This window comes from Gobio gobio (genome assembly GCF_949357685.1).
Source record: "Gobio gobio genome assembly, chromosome: 12".
NCBI lineage: Eukaryota > Metazoa > Chordata > Actinopteri > Cypriniformes > Gobionidae > Gobio > Gobio gobio.
The window spans coordinates 49,059,118-49,080,047 of record NC_137105.1 but is presented as its reverse complement, the minus strand read 5'-3'; the positions used below and the strand labels follow the sequence as shown (position 1 = coordinate 49,080,047).

Here is a 20,930-nt window from a genome sequence, read left to right as displayed (position 1 = left end):
TAGGTTTAGGGATCGGGGGGGGGGGGGCGGGTAGGTTTAGGGATCAGGGTGTGGAGGCGGGTAGGTTTAGGGATCGGGGGGTAGGTTTAGGGATCAGGGAGTGGAGACGGGTAGGTTTAGGGATATGTAAAGTGGGGGGAGTTGGATCCAGATCAAGGGGGTGGAGACGGGTAGGTTTAGGGATCAGGGGGGGGGTGGTAGGTTTAGGGATCAGGGGGTGGAGGCGGGTAGGTTTAGGGATCGGGGGGGTAGGTTTAGGGATCAGGGGATGGAGACGGGTAGGTTTAGGGATCGGGGGGGTAGGTTTAGGGATCAGGGGATGGAGACGGGTAGGTTTAGGGATAAGGGGGTGGAGGCGGGTAGGTTTAGGGATAAGGGGGTGGAGACGGGTAGGTTTAGGAATCAGGGGGTGGAGGGGGGTAGGTTTAGGGATCAGGGGGTGGAGACGGGTAGGTTTAGGGATCGGGGTGGAGACGGGTAGGTTTAGGAATCGGGGTGGAGACGGGTAGGTTTAGGGATCAGGGGGTGGAGACGGGTAGGTTTAGGGATCAGGGAGTGGAGACGGGTAGGTTTAAGTGTCAGGGGGTGGAGACGGGTAGGTTTAAGTATCAGGGGGTGGAGACGGGTAGGTTTAGGGATATGTAAAGTGGGGGGAGTTGGATCCAGATCCAGGGGGTGGAGACGGGTAGGTTTAGGGATCAGGGGGTGGAGGCGGGTAGGTTTAGGGATCAGGGGGGGGGGGGGTAGGTTTAGGGATCAGGGGGTGGAGGCGGGTAGGTATAGGGATCGGGGGGGTAGGTTTAGGGATCAGGGGGTGGAGGCGGGTAGGTTTAGGGATCGGGGGGGGGCGGGTAGGTTTAGGGATCGGGGGGGGGGCGGGTAGGTTTAGGGATCAGGGGGTGGAGGCGTGTAGGTTTAGGGATCAGGGGGGGTAGGTTTAGGGATCAGGGGGTGGAGGCGGGTAGGTTTAGGGATCGGGGGGTAGGTTTAGGGATCAGGGGGTGGAGGCGGGTAGGTTTAGGGATCGGGGGGTAGGTTTAGGGATCAGGGGGTGGAGACGGGTAGGTTTAGGGATCAGGGGGGGGGCGGGTAGGTTTAGGGATCAGGGGGTGGAGACGGGTAGGTTTAGGGATAAGGGGGTGGAGGCGGGTAGGTTTAGGGATAAGGGGGTGGAGACGGGTAGGTTTAGGAATCAGGGGGTGGAGGGGGGTAGGTTTAGGGATCAGGGGGTGGAGACGGGTAGGTTTAGGGATCAGGGAGTGGAGACGGGTAGGTTTAAGTATCAGGGGGTGGAGACGGGTAGGTTTAGGGATATGTAAAGTGGGGGGAGTTGGATCCAGATCCAGGGGGTGGAGACGGGTAGGTTTAGGGATCAGGGGGTGGAGGCGGGTAGGTTTAGGGATCAGGGGGGGGGGTAGGTTTAGGGATCAGGGGGTGGAGGCGGGTAGGTTTAGGGATCGGGGGGGTAGGTTTAGGGATCAGGGGGTGGAGGCGGGTAGGTTTAGGGATCGGGGGGACGGGTAGGTTTAGGGATCAGGGGGTGGAGGCGTGTAGGTTTAGGGATCAGGGGGGGTAGGTTTAGGGATCAGGGGGTGGAGGCGGGTAGGTTTAGGGATCGGGGTGGTAGGTTTAGGGATCAGGGGGTGGAGGCGGGTAGGTTTAGGGATCAGGGGGGGGGCGGGTAGGTTTAGGGATCAGGGGGTGGAGACGGGTAGGTTTATGGATAAGGGGGTGGAGGCGGGTAGATTTAGGGATCGGGGGGTAGCTTTAGGGATCAGGGGGTGGAGACGGGTAGGTTTAGGGATCAGGGGGTGGAGGCGGGTAGGTTTACGGATCGGGGGGGTAGCTTTAGGGATAAGGGGTTAGGCGGGTAGGTTTAGGGATCAGGGGTTGGAGACGGGTAGGTTTAGGGATCAGGGGGTGGAGGCGGGTAGGTTTAGGGATCAGGGGGTGGAGGCGGGTAGGTTTAGGGATCAGGGGGTGGAGGCGGGTAGGTTTAGGGATCAGGGGGTGGAGACGGGTAGAGTTAGGGATCAGGGGGTGGAGACGGGTAGAGTTAGGGATCAGGGGGTGGAGACGGGTAGAGTTAGGGATCAGGGGGTGGAGGCGGGTAGGTTTAGGGATATGTAAAGTGGGGTGAGTTGGATCTGGATCTCGTGCTCTGCAGTGAGGACCAACTCCACTCTGTGTACAAAAAATGTGACTCACTTGATGAGATCTGTCCAGTTAGCCCATAAAGGTGAAAGAATAGCCCAAGTTCATAAGAAATAGTTAATTAAAGATCTGTAATGTATCAAAGGCCTAGGCCTACCTATCGATATTTTCTGATAATCCAATATACTAATTCCATTTGAAACAAAACATCTTGTCACATGCAATTCACTTAATAATAAAGACAAATAATAATTACATAATATATTTTATTGAGCTTATATATTTATCTAATAAACATTAAGCACGTTCCTTCAAAAATAAAAAAAAATCAACTTGCATTGGCAAACATGGCAGATACTTCATATTCCGGTAAATATGTAAAAGGGTCTAGAAAGTGCATATTCCATTAAACCACTTTAGATGAACGAAAGATAAAACAATGTAGAAGATAATAAGTTATAGCCTGAGATATAAAATCAGATTAAAAGCTCCCTTTCCGTTATGTTAACTTTTACTTTATTGTATGTTTACAGGTATTAATCTGCAAATGAAAAGACGTCTTCATGTAGTGTTTAATTAGCTCTCTTATTGTTCAATTCAGCAGTTTCAAGGTTTTGCGATCCTTCAGAGAGCACACTGTTCACACTCTCAGTGCTTTGCACATGGAAAGCATCCACAAAACATTTTCTTGAACGGGTTGTTATTGTCATGTCTCTTTGCCCGCTCCAGTTTGACGAGGACTTCCCCGAGCATAGCATCGGTTTTCTGAACATTGTTTAAGATGTAGTCTGTCATGGGTCCTTGCTCCTCTACAAGCATAGCCACGTCCAGGAAGACCTCGTGAAGGCTCTTGAGTCGGCTTTCTAACTCGAGCAGGTCCCGATGTCGACTCTCAATCTGGTTGAGCGCAGAGCGAGCCGTTTTCCCTTCGGACATGACGTTATCGGTGAAGATGTTCCACTGACCGTTCTCCAGCATCTCTTCAATCTGGTCGCCGGACACCTCGCGTCCCACGATCTCCATTTGCCGTTGAATGTGGTTCTTGACGGACTCCTTGTGGCTCATTTCCGCGTCGTTGTACTCGGTTATCACATCTCGGAAGTTGTTGCTGAGGGTGGTGTACTGTGTTCGGGCGATTCTCGCCACAGCGGAGTTGACGCCGTGCTCCTCTTCCAGCCCTTTGGCGTGGGCGTCCATTTTCTTTAGCCGTGCCAGAACGTCCTCTCCGCGGGTCTTGATGTCCCCGGCGATGACGTTGGCGTCATGCTTCACGTGTGTGGTACGGGTCGGTTCGCTGAGTATGCGCGAGTTCTGGTCCCGGAGACGCTTGACCTCGAGACGGATGAGCTGAATCTCGCGCCGGGTGTCCTGAGCCTCATCCAGCACAGACTCCATCTCATCGCCGTTGTCATAAATGACGGCCTGCTGGTGGAAATCCTCCTCCAGGTCCACATTGCTGAAAGAGTCCAATTCCAGCTCTTCCAGGTGGTCGTTAGACTCTGAAATGGTCTGAAGATGATCCAGTCTGTCCCTCATGATCGCTATAGGGGAGAATGAACAAGAAAGGACACTCTCAATACAGCATAACAATACCTCATGTATCCTAGTCGCTGTTTTCAAGCATAAATTTCATTCTTTGTGTGCCGTCTGAAAAAAGAAGGAGATAATGCTTCCTCGCTGATAAAGTCACACGTCTAACTAGTTCATCTGTGAAACTATTTGTGACTGGCGTCACTCACCAAACTAGTTTGAATGGATTGAATTGATAGTTCAGCCTTTGTTTCTTTATAAATGGTGACACTCTAAAACACTTAATGTGAAAAGCACTTAACTTGACTTAAGAAGTGGTATTAAAAGACCAAACTCTGTAAACACCTCCTGATTTTAAATCAGTTTAATTCGTTGAGGGACCCCATTTAAGGTCATGTTACTGAAGCCCACGACGTGTGCACATGGTAAGATTTTGTCAAATATTGAAGTTTTGTTGTCCTATATTCTTAATTGTTGCTATAGGACACATTTCAGTAAAAATGTTCAAAAAACAGTGAAAGTTAGTGACCCCTTATATTTTCTCAAACATTAGACTTCACACTACATAGGCTAATAATATGTATTTTTTTCTTCAAAAGTGGTGTTTTACACCAAAAAAAAACACATTTTTAATGCATATTTGTCAACTACTCGAATACAGATTTGGTTTTTGCCAGTCACTAAACATCCCTGTGTTTTATTAATAATGTATAACTAATTTTGTCTCTCTTTTTTTTGTAACTATTGGTCCATTAACCCTCATTTTCTTGGTTTTCTATGAGCAGCATTTTACTATGTTTCCTTCTAAATTAATTTTATACGTTTTCAAGCCTTTTACAGTTTTACACTGACAACATTCTAATAGCCTATATTTATTTTATGAATAATTTACCATAACATTGTAAAAACAGAGGCTGAAAAGGTGAAAAGAAATAAATAAACCCTGCACTATAAAGTACATTACCTTATCTTTTTGTCCAAAATGTCAGCAGTTTAACTTATGTCGATATGTCATCTCAGGGCTGCAGCTCCATCTTCACTGCACGGCTGTCATCTAATGGGTGGGGGGAAGGAATGCGCGTTCCAGGGCGTAACTTTCCCGCCAAACCTGTTCGCTCGATAGTATGCCAGACGTGTGTTTCGTAAACCCGTGACGTAATTTCTATTTTTGCGAAAAGGTACAGAATTCGACGTCTTCTTCATATTTTCCATGCCATGTAGGCCTAATTTGATTTTTAAAAAATAAGTAAATAAGCATACAATCACGGATTGTGGTGGTGATGCCAAGATATAGAGTTAAGGATTCAACAGATTGAGCAATTTAGTAAGCACACTGACAGCGAAAATAAAATATATTTGACCTAAAGTATGTCTAGATGATGATTTAACTAAAGAAACAGGACTAAACGCATATAATTACAGAAAAATATTATGTAGGCAAGCAGCTAGCAAAACAGAATAGCTAAATAGCTTTTTTTTTCTCCTAATAATTATAATTATTTGTAATAATATAGCTGTTATAATAACCCAGCAAGCAATTTTGCGTTTAAAAGACGTCTAATGGCCGTCCTAACACAGCCCTGATGTCTAGGCCAAAACAAGGTTTGGGCTGTCAGTGAAAATATAATAGACGTCTAACCATATAAGAATAGACAATTGTCAAAGAAATTAAACCAAACACCTTGTAATCACTGTTGACTTTGCTTACATGATGGAATATCACACATCTCGCCAGTTATTTTGGCAAAAACTACATGTAACCAAATTCAAGGTTATTTTGAGCTAGTTAACAGAGACGGTTAATGATGCATTTTAGTTGTTTATAGCCTACTACCTTAGTTTTTACTTTTTATCTCTCTTTATATATATTTAAATAAACTGTGTGCACATTTAGCCTACATGGGAGTCCAAATATTTTGTGTGGTAGGGTGAATTCAGAGTGATCGGGACACCTTTTTCCAAGTCATCCCAATGGCAAAAAAAGTGTCCCAATCACACTGAATTCACCTTTTAAGCCTTTCTCAACGTTCAAATCTTTAACACGTCCCGCACATGTGCAGTGGACTTAAAACGTGCAATATTGACGGTGATAAAACAAACATAAACCATAAATTTGGACTTTATTTACAAGAAAAGCCTTAGATTTGTTCAGGAGTTTGGCCCCAGCTCTCCTCGGATCTCTGCTGCCCTCTGCCGGACATACTAGGGACTTTAAGCAACATCTTTTTATTTTATTTTTTTTAAATTATAAATAAATACAAAAAGAGATAATACAGAACCATGAACACGAACATGTGGGGATACAGAGAAGTAATAAATTACAATTTACCTCAAATTTGTTCTATAATATTGGATGTTTTCAAAGGTTTTTTTTTTTTATTGGAGGGGATTTTTTGAAGAGATGATAATCTCTTAAATCTCTTAAAATAATAACTGTATACCATAGGCAAATACTTTGCAGTTAGGTTTGAAATTAAGGTATCTTGTATTGTGAATATGATATTTACCCATTATACAAATACAGTTAAGTCATAGCGCTTTACTTTCAGAGACATCAGAGTGAAAAAGAACATTAGTGATAGAAATATTACACAGCTGGTGAAATACAAGAACTATAGGGAAGCTGAAATTTGAAGCCAAAAATGTTTAGCGTAAAAACAGAAGTAGAATAAGTGTAAAAGAGATTCTTCCTCCTCTTGGCAAAAAGAGCAGAGTGGGGAAACATTTCGGTTAAATTTACTTAGATATTTATTTTTAAATGGATTTCTTTTATTATTAAATAAGGATTTGTTTGACACTGTCCACAAAAGCTGTGGATGGAACCATAGATATCCATAATAAAGGCTAGATGTCTTACGGCAGAGTCTCTAACGTCATCACCGGCGGCCATCTTGTCACAGGCAGGGCTCTGTGGTGCCTGATGATCTGCATGAACACAAATACTCTTATCTCACTGAAATCTTGACGGATTTACAAATGGTTTGGTCTCTTACAAACGTTATTAACGTGGCTAGAATTCTGGATGCTTGAACAAATAATGAATAATTATTCATAAGTATGCAGTGTCATAACTACATCTCTGACGTATATAACAAACCAAACAGTTTGAAAATCGGTAGAAAAATAAGCAAGTTATGGTTGTTTAAAAAGTGCATGTACCATTAAAACAATGTTAGGAGTGAGCGAGTTGACTGTGACAAGATGGCCGCCAAGCGCGGACGTCGACCTCCATTGGTCTATTGCGCATGCGCGTCTGCGCGACTTCTACTTCTTGACGTTTTACGTTGGTATTAACGCTGATTTGCTTTTAATACGTGACAGATTAGATAATAAATGTTATATTTTATTGTTATGTGGCATTTTAATTGTGTCTTTATATAATTTAATCACAAAAGCAACCCTTCTCTTGCTTTTTTTTTTTTTTTTTTTTACTTTTTTTACTTTTTTTAATATTTTGTTAAATTATGAAATGAGCAATTACGCCTTTCCCCCTTATTAGTTATTTTTTGGCGTTCGTTAACAATTTACTCCCGGTGGCCGTTACCGTTCCATCAGATGCTGACTGGTCTCTTCGCAACCGTGCTTGGGGCGGGGTCTTTATTACATCATCACTCACGTTCGGTCACTGTGTTCAACAAGAAGAGGTGAAATCGGTGAATGTTTTTTCTTTCTTTCTTGGACGAATAATAGCGTGAATTTCGTGCCCTGCAACCTGACGTTGAGAGGAATGCACACAGAAGGACACAAATAATTTAAGGTAGGTGATATTCTCAAAGCAGAGTGTGTTGCCAAACATTAAACTGGCCAGTTTTTATTAAAAAGAGTATGTTAGTGGGTCTACATTGGGTTTTTTTGTGCATATTTTTAAATGTAAATGTACTTAATAGTAAGCTATCTTTATCTCTTAATGAATATAACTAAATACAATTGTGCTTTTTGCCTTCTCTCCAAATAATATAACACTGCATCCAACGTGGACCAAAAAAACAAAAACAAGTCTGTCTTGTCTGACAGGTTTAGTTCGTTTCCACTCTAACCACTATCCACACTAACCCTAACGTCTGAAAACGAATATTCTGTTGTTACCCAAATGCCTAATGTATATTTTAGCCACTGCTGTTTATGTTCATATGTGTTGGCTTTGTAATTAAAGGATTAGTTTACTTTTATTAGCGCAACTTTTGCTGATAATTTATTCATCCCCATGTCATCCAAGATGTCCATGTCTTTCTTTCTGCAGTCGAAAAGAAATTAAGGTTTTGGATGAAAACAAACAGTCCAGGATTTTTCTCCATATAATGGACTTCAATGGGCTCCAAACGGTGCAAGGTCCAAATGACAGTTTCAGTGCAGCTTCAAAGGGCTTTAATCGATACCAGACGATGAATAGGAGTCTGATCTAGCCAAACCATCAGTTTCTGCGAGAAACCGAGCAGTATTTATGCTATTATTTTACCTCTTAACAGACGAACGCGATCTTCTCTGAGCTCCGCCATAACTTCCGGAAAGTGAGGTCAAATTAGATCGTGGTCATAGATGTATACGTAGATGCCTCATTTGCGACTGCACGGATCAGTAGAATGAGGCATCTACTATCGATGTATCTATGACCACGATCTAATTTGACCTCACTTTCCGGAAGTTATGGCTGAGCATAAGAGACGATCACGTTTGTCTGATATAATAATAAATAATAATAAAATAATAGCATAAATACTGCTCGGTTTCTCTCAGAAACTGATGGTTTGTCTAGATAAGACCCTTATTCATCGTCTGGTATCGTTTAAAGCCCTTTGAAGCTGCACTGAAACTGTCATTTGGACCTTGAACCGTTTGGAGCCCATTGAAGTCCATTATATGGAGAAAAATCCTGGAATGTTTTCATCAAAAACCTTAATTTATTTTCGACTGCAGAAAGAAAGACATGGACATCTTGGATGACATGGGGGTGAGTAAATAATCAGCAAAAGTTTATTTAAAAGTGAACTAATCCTTTAAATAATGAGCCTCTGTATATATATATTTACTTTTCAGTTATATGCTTCAGTCATGAGGGACAGACTTGGCCACCTCCAGGCCGTATCAGTGTCTAATGAGAGCGATGCAGAGCATGAAACTGGCCAAGCTCTCCGCCCTTCAGAAAACAGAAACCCTGATGGACAACATCCTCAGGACATCAGCCCCAACCCTGACATGGAAGCTGTGTTTGATGAGGCACAGGAGGCTCGGCGTCAGATTCAGAACATCAGTCTGGAAGTGAAGCGTCTCCGGGAGCGAAACGCTCACATTTATACTGGTGCAGTCAGCTCCGGTGCTCCCAACACCTGCGACTCTGACGCCATCGCCGCTGGCATCAAAACCAGTGGACAGGAGATGCTTGCGCACCTTCGCAAGATGGATTCCCATGGGAAAGAGTTAGAGGGAAAGTATGGCGTCAATTCCCCAGTGGCCAGAATCGCCCGAACGCAGTACGCCAGCATAAGCAACAGTTTCCGCGATACCATGGTGGAGTACAACGAGGCGGAGATGAGCTACAGAGAGTCCTGCAAGGCATACATCCAACGGCAGATGGAGATTGTGGGGCGAGAGGTCACGGGTGACCAGATCGAGGAGATGCTGGAGAGCGGTCAGTGGAACGTCTTCAGCGAGAACATGGTTTCAGAAGGGAAAACCGCACGGTCTGCGCTCATACAGATCGAGAGCCGCCATGCAGAACTGCTGCAGCTGGAGAAACGCATCCAGAGCCTTCATGAGGTTTTCCTGGACGTGGCCATGCTAGTAGAAGAGCAGAGCTCCATGACAGACTACATTCACACCAATGTGCAGTCAACAGAGGTGGAGGTCAGGGAGGTGCTTGTGAAGCTGGAGCGGGCCAAGAGACATGATAGAAGCAACCCCTTTAAAAAAATGTTCTTCCGGAAGCGATGATATGACCACAAATATCACAATTCAAAAGAAATACACTCATTTTCTTTGTGTTACTGTTTAATATTTGTTGCTATTTCTTATTTAGGCGAATATATATAAATATATATTAGGGCTGTCAAAAGATTAATCGCGATTAATCGCATCCAAAATAAAAGTTTGTGTTTACATAATATATGTGTGTGTACTCTGTTAATTATTATTTATATATAAAGACACACACAAGCATGTATATATTTAAGAAAAAAATATTATTTTTATATATAAAACATTTATATTTATATATATTATAGATTATATAAATGTATATACAGTATATACATGCAAATATTTCTTAAATATATACATGAATGTGTGTGTATTCATATATAAATAATAATTAACAGAGTACACACACATATATTATGTAAACACAAACTTTTATTTTGGATGCGAATAATCGCGATTAATCTTTTGACAGCCCTAATATATATATATATATATATATATTCTGAAGGAATAGTAATTTTGTACAATGCACTGCCTTTATCAATAAATATCTCAGAAATATCACACATTTTGAAAAACTTGCTTGCTGGGTTCAGAAAAAAACATTTTTGTTTTGTTTTTTAAATGAAGTGTTTATGATGTCTTGTGATGATGGATCTATAACTATACACACACGTTATCAGCTGTATCTCATTCTGTGTGCATTCATTCATAGATGTTTGGCAGATGTCATAAATTAGAGGGTAACTTTGTTACCCTAATTAGATCACGCGTCTACCCCGTGTGAAACGCGATGTCCCTGCTCACGTCTATTAAAACAACACATGCAATAATACACAAACCCTTCTGACTGTGGCATGGAAAGCTGGAGGTATAACCTCCATATTGGAGGTTGCTATAATGCACCAAGAAAACAGTGTGAACAATAAGTTGCATGGAAGAGTTTAATGTTTTTGATCAAACTATTTGTATTTGAGTGCACTATATCGAATGAACAAATAAAACGAGACTGACTGTACTTTTTTGTTACTCAATGAGTGAAACAAATAAACTCACAGCAACCATACTTACAAAAAATACTGTTGGTTTAACTTAAAAAAGTAAGTTGCCTTTAAATTTTGAGTTCATTGAAATAAAATTTTGAGTTAATACAATGGAGATTGGTTTAATAAATAGAAAATCTAAATATCATGTCATCTGAACCACATTAATTATTTAAGTTGATTTGACAAAATATAAAAAGTTGTGATAAAAATCCAAGCGCCACTCTTCAGCACAATGGTAACCCCAAAATTCAAAAACATTACAGAAACTCTTTTAAATGTCCAACATAACAACATTAAACACTAACAACCCATTGCTGAAAACACATAAAATAACACTTAGGCCGAGCCTGAAATCCTTCAATCGTTATTCCCTATGTCAGGGAATTTTTGTTTTCAAACTTTATGATGCCAAGGACCCCCAAATATGATGAACCTTTTATGAGGGACCCCCTTGCTAAAATCCATCTATATATTTGTATGTATGAAAAAACATTTAAATTGTAAGATATGTAGTGTGACATTATACAAAATATCGTTTCCAAACTTAAATCAGCTATGCTTAATGTTAGATGTATAAACCCGAAGAAGAACATTTTCAGTGAAAAGGATTTGTATAAGCAACTTTCACAATAAATGTATGCAAGCAGATTACGTGAGCAGATAAAGGGGACTATAGTGAGAAAAAACTCACTAGAAAGATACAAAGCAAACATAATACTACAATTCTGGAAAATATGTATACGGCAAAAAAGGAAAGTAACATTTAGAAATGAAACCGTTAGAATATTCGGTAGACTTCGAAGGCAGCATATTTGTATCCTTCGCTGCCTTTGATATCCCACAATCCTGTGCGTTCCATTCTGTGACAGTTGAGCTGGGGGGGGGGGGGGGGGGGATGGCATCCGAAAGTTGCGTCCGCTGTTTGTGTAAATTGTAAGTTGTGTTAAACTGTTACACTGCCTAAGAAGTCTGTCTGAAATTAGTTTTGTGAGGTGCCTTCATGCACAAACGCTGCCTTACAAGCTATTGTCTGATAAGGCAACGAGTCAGTGCCTAGGTTTTCAGATGCAGCCGAAATGTACGAGAGTCTGGTAGGACCAGACTAGGCAATTTCAGATTCAGCTTTAATCTCTAACTTTACTCTCATTGCAGTCCCTTGCAAAGCATGCTGGGAACTCCAGATCTACTGCCCAGTCAAAAAATTATCCATGTAGTCCCAACACAAAAGGATTAAGTAAAGTTTAAATATATAATTAGGTGGATTGAACACAATGAAGTTAAATTGTGACAAAATGTTCTAAATCATACCCTCATTGGAGACTGATGCTGCCTTCACGTGCTATCGGAAATTTGGTCATTCCGACTTCTGAAGTCGTGATTACGAGCTCGTTGCATTCAAGTTTCAAAATGTGAGGGCGTTCATGTGCAATTTTTACCTAGGAAACTCGTATTTACGATAATTCCGAAAGCACGTGAAGGCAGCATTAACCCCCCTAATATTGCAATCCCAGAATCGCACCAGTTTACTGTATTTTTTGATAAAATAAATTATTTATTTCCAAAACATTTGAAAAATCCCACAGATCCCAAACTTTTGAACTGTATAGGCTATTTACAAATACAAAACCCATGACATGAATGAGACTGCAGGATTGGGACAGGCTAGTGTGATGACATCAATTAGACAATAATACTGTTCCTCTAATCTCATGTGCTGCCTTCAATCATTGTTTGAATGAAAGTGGTTCCCCGACCCAAAGAACCACTTTTAGTACTATATAGCACCATTACAGATGTGTAAATAGAAAGAGAAGTTGCTCAGCCCCAGATGAGTCATCATTAGTTCTTGCTCAGACTTGTGAATAATAATTGTCGTGACAACTGCGCATTTCCTCCTAGTGTGCATTGCGCGCGCCTCTCAGTCGGGCACGCGCTTGACTTGTCAACCAGTCCAGAACCACCACCGCGATCCCCTTTAGCATCGCACGAGACTCGAGAGTGACACCGACCGCGCTGCTTAGCAACTCCAAACCCGGGGCACGATGAGACTGTCGGTCGCTTTTCGCCATGCGCATCGGAGCCACGCGAGCCTACGACGACCACGCGCCGGTGTCAAATTTTTACCCCCGGAGAATAACAGCGCTGTGTCTTATCTACGGGTTCGGGAAGCGAGTTCGACCACCGGCACAACCGAAACGGCAGCGAGCTTTAAAAGTCACCCACGGAAAAACGATGGACCGCTGTATGAAAGCGCTGCTAGGTAAGAATAAAAGTCCATTATTTGGATAAAACTTTCATCTTCTAAAACTCAATGAATGGTTTTATGATTTGTAACCGTTTTGTTTGGTTTATATAGAGACTTTCTAAACTATCTATTGTCTTGTCGTTGATTTGTTTCCACGTGTTGCCGGTGTTTGGTGATGTAACTCCTGCCTCCCACAGGCTTCCGTCTGAAGGCTGATCCCTTTATGCACATTAATGAACTATAGGCTACTGTCTGAATTAAAATGTTCTTCCAAAAAGTGACTTTTTAACTAAGGTTGACATTATGTCGCTATAAATGTTAAATGTCCTAATTTTAACCGGCTCTCCTGGTTCGCTATAAATACTGACTTTTTTCACAGATTTAAAAGTGTAACGGAAATAACCGACATTTGCTCACATTAAAGGGATAGTTCACCAACTTCACCCAAAAATGAAAATTACCCCATCATTTACTCACCCTCAAGCCATTCTGTAGGGGAGAGCGGGGCACAACCTAACGCTTTTGGACTTTTCTTGTGTAAATCCACTTGGTTCAGAGTGTTTATTTTCCCCCCACATTAATTGCACACATGTCTAGTACAATAATGTGGTTTTGTTTCATTAATACAGTGTATACTTTTTTCTTGATTTACCCCGAAAGAATGGAGGTGAAATGTGACAACATGCCCCATAGGTGTTATAACATGTTGGGGCTCAATGTAACATGACCAAATAACAGCTTAAAATGTTACCTGATATAATCACAAAAATATACAAGACAAACTAAAATATTTTGTCAACAAAATACAATTATTAACTTTTTAAAATAAAATAATGGCATTTTTTAATCATTAAAAATATACCCATTTTTGAGTTTGACAACAAACACATCGCTAAATACAGCTATACAGCATAGTTCAAAACATAATAATAATAATGAATAATTTCTGAACATTAACTCTTAGACATTATTCACCCTTTTCTCATGGTTTCTCAAAAGAATTAATAAAAGTATAGAATATAATCATGGCATATTTCTAATAGGGGCTCATTGTAACCCCATCTGCACAACTGGGATTTAACCCGCGGCTCGTGTCTTCTGCTGTTAGATCAGCATTAAAGAACCATCTCAACTGTTAAATAACAGATATAAGATTACAATAATATCGGATTTGTCTTATTTTAAATAAACACACAAAAAAAGAGATGAAGACTAAACTTAAGTAGGAAATGTGCTTTTGCTATGGTTAAATACATGTTCAGTAATATCTTCCAGAGATTGTTTAATTTTGGAGCTATTTTTTCTCTAAATAATGTTGATATGGTTACTAGTAAATACACTAAGTTTCATCATCCTGGCATGTGTGGAAAGGGTTAAAACATGCGTGTTACAACTAACCCCGCGTTAGGTTGTGCCCCGCTCTCCCCTATATAACATTGTTCTTTCAGACGAATACAATCGGAGTTATATATATATATATATATATATATATTTAAAAAAGTATAATGTCACCCCAAAAAAGTGCATCCATCAATTATAAAAGTAATCCACACGGCTCCGGGGGTTAATAAAGGCCTTCTGCCCTTACGAAAATGAACCACAAATAAAACAAGATTATTAACCATGGCTTTGCTATTCTAACCATAGTTTAACCATGGTATTTGTGGTAAAACTGTTGTTATATAAATGCTCATCAATTAGCCAAACACCCATGGTTACTACATTTTACTATAATAAAACCATGGTTGATTTTCGTAAGGGTGAAGCTAATCGATGGATTTTTGTAAGAAAAATATCCATATTTAAAACTAAAGAAAAGTAAAAAAAAACCCAGAAAGTTTAAAACTAAAAAATATCTAGCTTCCGACTGCCTTCCGTATTCAATTAATAAAGAAAGTGTAACGCCTCTCACAGTTCAAAATCTCACGGAAGGCGGTCCGCTAGAAGCTAGATATTTTACTTTATAACGTGTTGATATGGATATTTTTCTTACACAAACTCATCCATTCACTTCGAAAGGCCTTTATTAACCCCCTTGAGCCGTGTGGAGCACTTTTATAATGGATGGATGCACTTTTTTTGAGCTGCCATTTACTGCCATTATAAAGCTTGATTTAGCCAGGACATTTTTTTTTATATAAAATTGTATCATCGGAAAGAAGAATATCATATACACCTATGGGGTAAGTTTCATTTTTGGGTGAACTATCCCGGCTTTAAAGCTATGTTTATTATTCAAAAATAAACAGTAAAGTAGTTATACATCATCTAGATAAAAAGGTAATTTATTTCAGGAATGAGAATTGTAAGGTAAGTAATTGTAAAGGAGTCTCCTTTGGCTCCTTTTTCCAGCAAGCAATTTTGTGTTTAAATGAGGCATAATTTGGCTGTCATTGAAAATGTAATAGTTGTCTAACCATAGCCAAATTATAGACTTGAGCATGTCAAAGAAATGAAACCAAACACCTTGTAATCTCTCACTTTGCTTGCATGATGGTGGAATATCACACATCTCACAAGTTATTTAGGCATGTAACACAATTCAAGGTGATTTTGAAGTGGGTTACTCATAGTAGCCGGCTTTCGGGTGTATAGTTAACCGAGACAGTGAAATGATGGCTATTACTTGCTGGGTTTAGATTTGAAAGTTAAAGGGTTAATACATTATTTTCCTCTTTGTTTAGGGGTCACACTTGGCTCTTTCACAGTCAAAAAGTGCCTTAAAAGGCATTTTTGTTTAATAGTATTTTTTGATTATTATTTAGAATTTTGAGGGGATTTTATGATACTTTTTTCCCTGTTAAAAATAATACATATTGTTTTTCTAATATATTTTTTTCCAATTAAAGCAGTATTCCATGTTAAAATAGAGACAAGGCTTTTAAAATCCAATTTTTGAAGGTAGATTAGTATGGACGCTTGTTTCCACCACAGAATAAAAAAGGTAATTGCGACTTTTTATCTCACAATTCTCACTTTTGCGAGTTTACATCTTGACTTTTTTCTCATACTTGTGCGATATAAAGTCGCGATTATGAGATATAAACTTGCAATTCTGACTTTTTTCTTATACTTGTGCGATATAAAGTCGCGATTATGAGATATAAACTTGCAATTCTGACTTTTTTCTCATACTTGTGTGATATAAAGTCGCAATTATGAGATATAAACTTGCAATTCTGTCTTCTTTCCCTCAGTATGGAACTTTATAACTTGCAATTGTCAGTTTATATCTCGCAATTTTGACGTTATATCACGTAAATATGATTTTATAACTTGCAATTGCGAGAAAAAAGTCAGAATTGTGAGATAGTCGCAATTATCTTTTAAATGTTTTTATTCCGTGGCGGAAACAAGCTTCCATAAGATTAGTGCCATTTGGTGGGGCTAAAATAAACTAAAGTAATGCCTTGGTGTAACCACTAGATTCCTATTCAGTTCTATATTAAGTCTCTTTGCAATTCTCTAGTGTGTGTGTGTGTGTGTGTTTGTTTGTTTTTGCATAACAAATTAGATTTTTTTACTTGGACATTCTCAAAGACGACTTTTGTCAAGGTTTAGATTTACTTAGTCAAACCTGATCACATAGGAGGACATTTTGTTGCACAACATTTTATAAAAATGTGACACAAATGAAAAGGTATTCATAATCAATCTGTGTCTGATCTAATTTCAACCTAGAGTATTTTGGCTCAATTTGACCATATTGTTACAGCCACACCAGTTCATTTGTGTGTGTATAATAGTGTGTGTGCATGTCTCTGCGTGTACGTAAGTGAGTGGGTGTGTGTCTGTTTTGTACTCTTGTCTATCCTTTTCCTTGCTGTGTTTTTTTTTTTACTTAATTGTGTCTATTATTGCAAAAATGCTTTGTGTTGTAATCATGCTAGTTTATATAGTCGTTAAAAAGTGTTAGAAAAAACTCTCCCGTGTATCTCTGTATTTAGACTTCAATCATTGCAAATCAAACCCTACAAGCGACCCCAGTATGTATCTTTTAGATATCTGTAAATGGAGTCAAAGGTCAGGTAGCTGCTACAGAGGGTTAATGTAATCGGTAAAGATGCCTTTGCAGGAGCCGTACAAGAGATGCTTGCAATGATGCAATAGACTCATCATTGGTAACCATAAGATAAGTTTATCTCCGAATAGTGGTGTTGGCTAACCTGGTTAAAATGATTATATTCAGCTGAACAAAACGGATTACTCTTAATATTATTCTAATATCTATTTAATTACGAGTTTTAGGCCTAATCTGGGCAGGCACAGGGTGAAGTTGTGTTTATGAGTTTATGAAAATTTGGGCCGATAACCGGTAATCCTTTATATTTGAGAGCCGATAATCGATATTGACCGATAAAATCTAAATCCAGATTTTTATGTAATTGAGAGCCTGATTACTAAACAAAGTCTCATTAAAAGCCATGACCCAAGCACACAATTATGATGTTCTCATTATAATTTAATGCAGCCTAAATGACAGACGTGTGCTGAACTGTATTCATAGTTCAAGCAATTCAAACCCAGCATGGTGAACAGAGTTGTCTAAGCTGAACAAGTGTCTAAGCTGAAGGAAATAACACATTATTTATCGGCTTTAATATATCAGCCACATTTTCTGTCATTGTAATGATATAATGTTTGGCCTAAAACTTGCAGCTTATGCTCTGTTTTATTAGACTGGGTAAACCCTGCCTGATCTGCCCGATTTGATTTCGCCCCGCAACTCAGTCTGGAAACCTGTACATTCATTTCTACTGCTTCTGTTACACTTTTGCGGGAACCAATCACAGACTGGCTTATCCACCTGGTGCTCTATTGGCGGGTTTAACACGATTACGGATAGAGAAGCGATGGGTCGCCCGTTGATCACGTTTCTTGTGGTCTGATTGGTTGAAGGACTATCCAATTGCGTACAGAGTCATTTGAATTATGCTCGTTGATCACGCCTCTTGTGCAGTAGAAAATACAGAGCAAACTCCCCAGACTAATGTTCAATCTTAAATTGAGCTTGGTCTGGTGATAGCCAGACAAATATTTTATCTGAGGTTCAAAGTTTTAGAGTCTCAGAGCATCTTGTTGGAGTGTCATTTGCTGTTTGATGTGTGGTTGAGATTGATTTTTGGAGCAGAGCAGTCAGCAATAGATAACCAAGTTGCTTAAAACGCTTATCAATTTTGTAAGCTTGATCAGTTTAAAAAAACAACAACTGATGTTTGATGTGTTTTGTGCTCATTCAGTGAAAAGTTCTGCCCTGTTATGGGCAGTTAGTGAACATGCAGAATGATGCTATTGATGAAATAAATAGGGATGCATGAAATATCGGCCGGCATATCGATATCGGTTGATATCGGCCGATATATGTTAATTTTTAATGTTATCGATATCTGCCCGATAAGAAAATTAGGCCGATTATATTAACCTACTGGGACCCAGAAAAAAAAAGTGTTTTGAATTTAGTATTTTTTCATGTCGTTACATTGTTTAGAGCATAAGAAACAAATGGAAAAAAACATTTTTGAAAAATGATATTTATTCATATGTTATGATATGTCCTCTTTAGCTGACAACAGGACTCAGCTGTTTAAAAAATAAAATGACATGAAATTGCATGTATAGGCAAAAACAATGGCATTTATTTTTTAATTCACCAATACATTTTTAGGTTTCAGGATTTTTTTTAAACAAACTTTGTTTAAAGATGTTTCTGAACTATGTTATTTACGATATAACGGAATATACCATTTTACTTTTTAAATATGAGGGTAAAATTACATGCTTGGATTTTCCCATTCAATACAATGCATCTATACACTGCATCTAATTGGCATATTAATGTGTTCTTGGTGCAACATGTAATGAAAATAGAAGTGTAATAATGGGAGTAATAATTGGCAACATTTTCATAATAATATCTAATATTTCATAAGAATATTGATATGTAATTTCTTTCCCTATTAACCTATGTCTCCAGAATGCCTGATAAATATGATTTAAGTCCTGGCGTCCACTACAGTGGACATTTATGAAATCAATGCCCTGTTTTGTAACAGAAATCATTTTGATCAGAAACCCCATAACATTTTCCTGAGATGTTGATTAATGACAAAATTTGAAAATGAATCAGATTTAAATTATAATTAAAAAATATTATCATATATTCCATAAGAGTGTTTGTTTCAAGTGTTGTTCCATTGAGCGTTTGTTACGTCGCGTTTAGATTACTGTAATTCCCTATATTGCGGTATATCTAAATCTCAAATTGCGCGACTTCAGCTTGTCCAAAATGCTGCTGCCAGACTGCTTTCAAAGTGTCGTAAACATGATCACATCACTCCGATTCTTAGATCCCTTCACTGGTTGCCGATTTGTCAGAGAATAGACTTCAAAATTCTCCTCTTCGTGTATAAATCCCTACATAACAAAGCTCCTGTCTATTTATCTGAACTCCTTCACTCCTATACTCCACCCAGAAGCCTCCGTTCTTGTGATCAGGCTTTGTTGGTCGTTCCACGCGCTAGACTAAAGCGTAGAGGCGAGCGTGCATTTGCGGTGGCAGGGCCACGACTTTGGAAAACCCTGCCTTTAGAGATTAGGCTGGCCCCTTCCTTGTCTATTTTCAAGTCCCTGCTAAAAACATTTTTATTTTCCTTAGTGTACTGATTACGGTGATTATGTTAAACTTTTCTATAGGTGGTTTTTATATTTTTATGTGGTTTATTTATTTTTATTTCTCTGTATGTGTGATATTCTTGCTCTTCTGTAAAGCATTTTGGTCAGCCTGGGGGCTGTTGGAAATGTGCCATACAAATAAAACTTGAACTTGAAGAGTGCTAAACATAAATGTCAGCCGTTTTTAAAGACCAAGAAGTTGTTGTTGTCCTGGTGAAACCTCCAAACATGTGGTATCGCTGCAAAGCCCCGAATGTGTAAAATATAACGTCCACTGCAGTGGACAAAAGTCTATTCGTGGGTCCCAGGAGATAGGCAATAAATAATGTATTATATCCTACAGCTGAGACCCTTCCGGTTTGCATGATGGTTATGAATTGCTTGAAATATGGATTGAAAAAGGAAGATAGGCTACCTAAGAACATTATAATTGTGTGCTCGGGGTAGGACTTTTAGTGATGAGACATTTGTTTTGTAATCAGACTCTCAAAAATGATATAAACATTTGGATTTAGATTTATCAGCCTGTTTATCGGATTTCAAATATATCGGTATCGGCTAATATTTTCATATAGCGGTGCATCCATAGAAAGCAGTATGAATTGAATGGCTAAATATATTCTTTGTTTCCATCTCATTTACAGTGACATTGCTCAGAGGAGCAGAGAGGAGCTCAAAGCGATTCGAGAAACCAACCCAGGCCTCAAACCTACACTTGCGATCATACAGGTGTGACTAGAGCGTATGTGTGTATCTGTTGGTATGTGAATGAATCTCAGACACTGAAAGCTGGTCTGTTTTTACTTCTGATAGGCTGGTGAAGATGACAGTTTGCTGGAGGTGAATAAGAAGATGGCTAGAAAGGTATAACTGTTTGCCTTCTCATCTGTTCAAGATCCCAGTTTTCCATGCACAAATGCAGACATGCATTTTGAAAAGTGATTTATTGAAGGGGTTGAGGTTTAGCTGATCAACACACATGTGGAGGGTGTAATAACCGCATCAACCAGCAGGAGGCACCATCCATATACTGTCATGTGAAAAAGAAAGAACACCCTATTGAATTCCATGGTTTTCTGTATTAGGGCATAATAAAATAAAAAAATCATCTTGTCCTTGGCAGGTCGTAAAATTTGGAAAATAAAACCTCAGATAAACAACACGACACATCACACAGTATCATTATTTATTTAGCAAAAACTAGGCCAAAATGGAAAAGCCATCGGTGACAAACCAAGTTCTGGAGCATTCTGGTGTGTGTTAACACAATGCCAAAGAGGAAAGACATCAGTAATGATCTCAGAGAAGCAATTGTTGCATCAATCTGAGAAGGGTTATACAGCTGTTTCCAAACAATTTGAAGTCCGTCA

At 39.4% G+C, this 20,930-nt stretch overlaps 3 protein-coding genes across 3 annotated transcripts in view; 2 read left to right on the top strand and 1 right to left on the bottom strand.

Annotated features, from left to right (window-relative positions):
• Positions 1 to 2,404: 2,404 nt before the first annotated feature.
• Positions 2,405 to 4,740, bottom strand: stx11b.1 (syntaxin 11b, tandem duplicate 1). Its single transcript, XM_079830653.1, has 2 exons — positions 4,649 to 4,740; positions 2,405 to 3,695 (listed from the first exon to the last, which is right to left on the bottom strand). Exon 2 carries the CDS (start codon positions 3,688 to 3,690, stop codon positions 2,803 to 2,805), a length of 888 nt encoding a protein of 295 aa, XP_079686779.1. The 5' UTR covers positions 3,691 to 3,695; positions 4,649 to 4,740; the 3' UTR covers positions 2,405 to 2,802.
• A 3,993-nt stretch (positions 4,741 to 8,733) lies between these two features.
• On the top strand, positions 8,734 to 9,612 carry stx11b.2 (syntaxin 11b, tandem duplicate 2; the record flags this gene model as incomplete). Its single annotated transcript, XM_079830654.1, has 1 exon — positions 8,734 to 9,612. One exon carries the CDS (start codon positions 8,734 to 8,736, stop codon positions 9,610 to 9,612), a length of 879 nt encoding a protein of 292 aa, XP_079686780.1.
• A 2,933-nt stretch (positions 9,613 to 12,545) lies between these two features.
• Positions 12,546 to 20,930, top strand: part of mthfd1l (methylenetetrahydrofolate dehydrogenase (NADP+ dependent) 1 like) — a 75,900-nt gene continuing 67,515 nt past the window's right edge. Inside the window, exons 1-3 of the mRNA XM_079830620.1 lie at positions 12,546 to 12,903; positions 20,205 to 20,289; positions 20,374 to 20,424. Of these exons, the coding sequence (XP_079686746.1) occupies positions 12,686 to 12,903; positions 20,205 to 20,289; positions 20,374 to 20,424 (354 nt within the window). The 5' untranslated portion in view covers positions 12,546 to 12,685. The remainder of the gene's footprint in view (positions 12,904 to 20,204; positions 20,290 to 20,373; positions 20,425 to 20,930) is intronic.